The 7,152-nt window shown below is 34.9% G+C and overlaps 1 protein-coding gene across 6 annotated transcripts in view; it reads left to right on the plus strand.

The window, feature by feature from the left end:
* Positions 1–5,375, plus strand: part of LOC110450015 (transcription factor COE3-like) — a 65,028-nt gene extending 59,653 nt beyond the window's left edge. For 4 of the 6 annotated variants that reach the window (XM_021497218.1, XM_021497216.1, XM_021497217.1 and 1 more), the window contains 2 exons: positions 1,780–2,009; positions 2,476–2,554. In XM_021497218.1, coding sequence (XP_021352893.1) covers positions 1,780–2,009; positions 2,476–2,481 — 236 coding nt within the window. In that variant the 3' untranslated portion in view covers positions 2,482–2,554. Of the gene's footprint in view, positions 1–1,779; positions 2,010–2,475 lie in introns of all 6 variants that reach the window. The other 2 variants (XM_021497221.1, XM_021497222.1) reach the window with 1 other exon arrangement.
* The last annotated feature ends 1,777 nt before the right edge of the window (positions 5,376–7,152 follow it).

A 7,152-nucleotide genomic window follows, 5' to 3' on the forward strand; every position in this document is an offset into this window, starting at 1 on the left:
AAGAGTGTTATTCCAATCGCTTTTCATTTTACAGCTAGCATTTCTTCTTTAAATTTGTGGTAAACGGTCGACAGTTTTAAGCCATGGGGCGTTAATTTGTACAAATCTGAACTGTATTCGGCTTGAATAATTAATTTTCGTGAAATAAATTAATCACCACAGAACATTATGGATATTGCATTCTTTTTTATTCATGTGAATGAGCTGGATTTCCATAATCAAATACTAAGAAATAAGAGCCAGATGCTTGATGTTCCATACAGTTAACAGGCCTTCGCTGGCCCGTCTATTTCCCTTCTCCTAGCAAACGCGTTGTGCAAAGAAACTCGCCTCATCTGAAATCAATTGTTTAACTAACTAACCAAAAACAGTTTTACTTGTAATTTCCCCTTTCAATTTGCAAACAACATGATCTGTACAAACAAGTAATATTGCCTTTATTAGGTTTAGTCTGTATCACTGTCTTCCGCATACAAATTTGTTGTCTTTTGTGATGGGATTGAGACACACATTGTCCATAGTCCCTAGTGGACTACATATTGTATTAGCCTACAAGCAAGTTTCTTGGGGAGGCCAGTCTTTGGGGAGGAAAGAGATGCATTCCAGACATGTTAACACACATCCTACCCTTATACAGATGCAGCTTTGCCCGTCGTGGCTTCCTATACTAATCTAGACTATAATTGGTCTCGGATTAAATACAAGCCATTGGCTTGCTTGATTGTACACATCCGTTCTCTAAACAGGCTGTTAGGATAAAGTATCTCGATTTTATTTACAAGATTTGCAATGTCTGTAATCACGTCATTTCTGTTGAATGCAGAGTCATTTTGTGTGACTTGTATTGTCCCTTTCCGCTTACTCTGTCGGGGATACAATTCCTGCAGTGAGAAGAATACATTGGTTTTTTTTACAACTATTGCCTTGATACCTGCAATTTTATGGAATTCTTGTTAACCGGCTATGTTATCGGGATAATCAACTGAATGAATTTCATATAAGGATTAGTATATATTTTTTCTCCTTTTTTTATTTTTGTTCGTTTGTTGAACAATAAGTAAATTTTCAATCAAACTATTTTTAAATATATTTATTTAGAGGGGTTATCAGAAAGTTGAAAAGAATTAAAATGGCTTTGCGATATTCAACAAAACATTCCAGTCAGTTTCTTCCAATGAAAGTGTCGATTTTTAATGCTGAAAAATGATTGATTATGATATTTAAGGAAGGTGTTTTGAGGTTGTCATGTTTAAATTGCTGTGTTATCTTTATGGGACAAACTAACTCTATACCAAAATATAACACGATGGCTGCTTGTACTCAAATAAAAAAAAATAGCATCAACACTCAAACGTGTTAACGGGTTCCAAGCCAATGCAGAATTACCGGTTCCGGTTTCAGTTGTTTCGACGTTATATATCATATATGCGAAAATAATGTACATAAAATGTCCATAATTCACCTTACAGTTGTTGTTTTGACCTGAAACAAATACTTACAACGTTAATGTTTCATTTTTTGGTCTTTTCTGAACAGAGTGCCTTGACCATTTCGTCTCAGCACTGGTTGATTGGTGTGGTGTTGTTATGGGTTTGACTTGTCTGGGGTTCATTGCTTCACTTGTTCAGATAATTTCCTCTAATCTGCCGTGAGCTTTAACCACTTGGTCTGATTTAGAGATTGATGGATTGATATGGCTATCGAAAATCTTCTCTAAGCGGTTGTGGTCTTGGTTAGAATCCTCCTAATTTTGCTCTGTATCCTTTTTGTTTTCTGCAGTGGGCCCCTCACACTCACCCTCCCTGCCCCCTCCTGTGCCCTCCTCCGGTTATCAAGGTGGAAGTGCGCCAGGGATATTCTCTTTTTCACCAGCCAATATGATCTCTGCAGTGAAACAGAAAAGCGCCTTCAACCCTGTTGTGCGGCCACCGGGTTCGGGCGAAAGTCCACCCGCTGCGGGATCCATTCCGTCAGGACTAGCTAGTGGGTGGGCGCACCCCATTCTCAATGTCAGTATCTTTGCAATTTCTAGAACAAAGATTTCAATTCCTTATTTCTAAAACAAAAACACTGAAGTATACTATTTTACTGCAGATTGGGTAATTTACATCCCAAAATTAAATAACAAATAAATATATAAATAAAACCTTCTTTTGGCTATCTTCAGAGAACAAAAAACAGAATCAATCCCAGTCTACGGTAGAAATGTCCAGACTTTTTCTAGAAGGCATTTGCTATTTCCTTTATTAAATTCGAACATCAAATCAAGGCCCTTAATTTTACTGCAAGAACATATTGGCTGATTCTGTGATCATTGGTTTTTGTAGGTAGATTTAGGTTTTTAACTGTATCATGTGTTTGTCATTCCTGTTCCATTTATTGTTGTTCTATGTTCGGGTTTTTTTTATACGGAAAACATGAAGATGCTTCCAGATGCATTGCGTACAGTGGACAATGTTTTTTGTGTTTTTTCAGGAATGAGCAGTATAGTGACGTCACCTTTCTCAGCTGTTAATCCCTTCGCTCTACCGACGTGTAATGGTCAAACGTACGGCAGCTCTTTAATATCATCGGCAAAATGATCTTAGCCCGTTGCTACCTAGCAACCAACTATTACGACATACCCCAAAATGGACCAGAATGTGAGGGACGACGTCCAAATTACGACATTATATCTTTACGGAACATTTGCTGAATGGGAGATTGATGTCGTAAATGTTTTTTGTGCAGAAAGTGATTCTTCTTAGACAAAAGGATGTCGTAGTATACTCAGAACCTTTTCAGTCTTGAATGTGGGGTGTCCTACGCTAATGCACGGGCTAGCCTATATACAGATTGTTGATTTGCAGAAAAGGACCGTGAACAAGTTTTGTGTGAGCATTTCCATCATATCACATGGTCAATCACGTGTGAAAGGAAAGAATTGTTTCAAACAAAAATGCCTTAATATAAATTGCTCATTTTACTTAACAGGGATATAGTCGTGTGTGACCAGTGTGTTGACACTTTAAGTCTTCTAAGATGACACAGGTTTTAATTTTATTTTAAATTTACTTGGGCCTCCAATCATCATCTCCACTGATCACAATGCAGTTCTCGTCTGAAGTCACGTGGCTGCATCGAGACTTTGTTTAAACATGTCGGCCAGCGTCTCAACATTGCATCACTATATAGTTCACAAATTTCATAGACTAAAAGACTTGTGTTTTTGTGGAAGGATGCTAACTAACAGTGCTGTGAATATGTTTTCATGGACTTTATTTAAATGTGATAATATGGATATACAGATAGTGTATTTCCAGTTTCTGTTTTTTTTATAATTATTTACTCACTATTGAAACAGATGAATTGCGTTTTATGATTATATTAATACTTACATGTTAAACTTAAACCGATTTCTATATTTATTTATAAGTTTATCTTCATCTAGTCAACTTCTATATTGTTCTGTATATTTCTAGTCATTATTGGTAGGATTCAAGTAGGATTTCATTTTTACTACATGTTATATTTCAAAATTAATTTTATATTTATTTTTCAATTCTGTATAATTATTATACACGTTTACCCCCATGGTGAGCAAACATTCTTATATTTCAGTCAAAATAACCTAAGTTTATATAAGTACGGGTATCGCATAGAAATTTAGAAATACCCTTACCGTACTTTTATTCATACAACAAGCGAAATTCAGGGCAGATTTAAAAAGATTTTCTTTTTAATTTGACCGAAGTCTGTAATATTTGATACTTTTAAGGCCTAGATTATTCCAGAAAAGCAAACTATGACACATATTGATGTAAAAGGTTGTTGTTTCTTATCTTTAGAAATTGGTTTGTAATAAGTGTTAATTATATATTCTAGTCGGAAAAAGATAAGTCTTTATCAGCCTTTCCTGCTCAATACTCGCACAAACAGTGATCAACTCATTTGTGTGCCAAATTCATAGTTTGGACTGTTAAAAACATATTTGTACATTGGAACCTCGTTAATCCGTATCACTTTAATCTGGACTCCAGTATTCCGGAAACCTCATGATCCGGACGCAAATATATAGTATTGTATTTGCCTTCATTAATTCAGAAAAGTATAGTGTAATCTAATTTATACAAGACACATTCGGATTAACAAGGTTCGGATTAAGAAGGTTCCATTGTATCACTATTTACGTCGATAATTGTTATTGCTTGTTTAAATCTTTTTTCTTTCATTTATTTTTTGAATACGACTTTTAAATGTACTTTTCAAAGATACGTCTTTCTACTTCAAGTTCTATTCTTTCGAATGTTTCTGCTTTTTACACATTCTGTTGAACTGTTGTGAAAACATTAAGCTAGTCTGTATGTGTGTCTGTAGTCCTTAAAACCTGTGTTTTATTAATCTTTACGTGAATGTATTATCCACTTATTTGATGTAAGTACTTTCTTGAGGTGATTGTAAAGAACATTTCCACTGGAAACTATCAAATATTTCACTTGGTTGAATAGTAGATCTTTAAGTCTAGAAAAAAATACATAGTCTGAAAACAGAAATTTTAGCAATTTAAGTAGTATGCACATTAAATTATTTCTAGACAGAAAATAAAAGTTTAGGTTGAAAAATTTGCCACATGTTTATTTTTTATGAAATTTAAGTATCTAGTCATTAGACATGCTGGCCTCTGAACTCTCTAGTGAGGGAGGTGAGAAAATGTCGTACGTATAGTGTTTATCTGTCCTTCCGTCCGAATGGAACAAATATCTGCTTAAATTTGAAATAAATGATAACCATACAGTGTGTTTTTTCAAAGATGAATTCACGGTAAGTTATTATCTACATTTCTTTCTTAAAAGGGAAACAACTCTCGTGTTCTTTTTGTTTTGCTCAGATGAACTTGTTTTTATTGACATTTACACAAAAATTCATCAGCATCTATCGTACGTTTGTAAGTCACTTAGCATAGTAAACTATAACTGTTTTGCCTAAATCGATAAAACCTAAATTATGAAGTCATATTTTTCTACACGTCATATTAAAAATAAAAGAAACTCTGTCACATTATATTCAAAATTGAACAATTGTAAACCTACATGTGAAACATTAACTGATTGCAGAATAAAATATGATTTGACCTCATTTATAACGTTCAATGCCGATGACTCCCGAACAGCAAACAAGCCTGCGTTCGTTGTATATCAAATAGAAATTATGCTGAATATTAATTTGATCTCTTGATCGTTATCAGATCTGACCTATTAATGAAAGTTCATATATACCATCCAGATCGACAAAAAACATATTTTTTACGATTAACTAATTTCATGATGATAATGGTTTGTTGGAAATGTGTTCTATGGTATTATAGATGCATGTTCAATTCGCTATTTCAAAAAAAACAGGCGTTTATTACCAGTAATTCTGTAAGCTCTATCTGACAGGCGTTTATTACCAGTAATTCTGTAAGCTCTATCTGACAGGCGTTATTGATGTCATTACTACACTATTCAGAAAATGTACACTCAGGTCTGCCGTATCTATCAACTTATTTTACTTCTTTTGCATGTTCAAAGATAATGAATATTATTGTATCAATTTAACTTTGTCTAACTTTGATGTAAATTATATTTGAATCTTTAAAAGTATGAAAAAATACAAATAAAAAAACTTTTAAAAATCAAATTATAGTTTTTTGTTGTCGCATTAAAGATATGCGTTGTTGATTAAATGTCATCATATAATTTATTCATGATAACATTTTTAGCTTGTGATAGACACCATTTTGCCATTTGATAAAGGTTTATGTTTATGTTGGAAACAATTAAGTCATGTGAAAATAGTTCCCGTTTGTGATGAAAACAATTTGGTCTCGTTAAAAAACAGTTTCCGTTTGTGATGGACACCATTTAACCCTATCATGAAGGTTTCAATTTTTGCTGAAGACAATCTTGTCACGTGATGACTTCTCTTTGTGAAGAACGCCATTTTGCCATATGAAAACGGTTCCCGTTTGTGATGGAGACAGTGTAGTCATTTCATGATAACATTTTCCGTTTGTGACGACAATCATTTCTTCAGCAGATAACGGATTCAGTTTGTGATAGAAACCCTTTACTGCATGTGATACCTGTATCTCACCCTGACACTTATTCTAAGAGTATTACATAAATGCTTTAAAAACAAAAGTTTGGTTTGGTTTACAAAGTTAAAGTTCTTATTACAGCTAAGATCATTTAAGGATTCGGCTTTATTTGTGAAAGGTTTGCGTGCGTGCGTGCGTGCGTGCTGGAGCCGGTGTGCTTGTGTATGTGCCTCCTTGCAATAGGACGGATCTGATGTCGATTTAGAGTGCAACCTCACTGAAGTACCAATCAGCCGAAAGTATCTAGCAGAGTATTCTAAATTGGTATTGTAAACGGGTAAGCTAGTCGTTGCGGTGACCCTAAATGAACGTTTGGCAGGGAGGAAATGCCAGTTCAAGAACTTAAGTACATTATTGCCTCGGGACAGAAACTACTTTCTCCGTCACGTTCTGCAATATAACATAACCAAAGCGTGGAGTGGTATAAGGAAGGAGATATGCTGTGTAATTTTATTTCACGCTGTGTAATGTATAATTTCACAATATAGATAACTAGGTCCTACCTTGTTGAGTTAATATAGGTCATCTTTCATTTTGGCTATTTCCTTGTGGAGTCTTTGCTGGTCGACATGTTGTAATGTCTGGCTACTGGAAGGTTGATGGAACAGCAGTGGTTGTTAATTCAGAGATTAAATGGCGTTACGATTTCATTGACCTACTTTACTTGACACTAAGTGACGTCACATACAGGACAATGTCTGAGGATGAGGTTAGTCTGTCGGTTGACTTCACAAAAAATGGGTTTGTGGGGTTAATGGATGGACAGAGCTTGCATATATAATATTGATGCACGACTCGAAACGACCAACTACAGATGTGTGATAAACAGAAGTAAATGAACTCTGGCACCAGATATCTTATATTTCTCATTCTGCAACAAACAAGCAATGGTGGGTTTTGGAAAGGTGCTCCTATCTTTATTGGACAGCATGTGAATGTGCTTCTGGGAAAAAGCTGGCAGTGATGTCATGCTAGGATGTAAGGTAACCACACAAAGTCTCCTTTCAGCATAGGATCTGATTTGTATTGCAGTA

Source organism: Mizuhopecten yessoensis, unplaced genomic scaffold (genome assembly GCF_002113885.1).
Source record: "Mizuhopecten yessoensis strain PY_sf001 unplaced genomic scaffold, ASM211388v2 scaffold4899, whole genome shotgun sequence".
Lineage (NCBI taxonomy): Eukaryota > Metazoa > Mollusca > Bivalvia > Pectinida > Pectinidae > Mizuhopecten > Mizuhopecten yessoensis.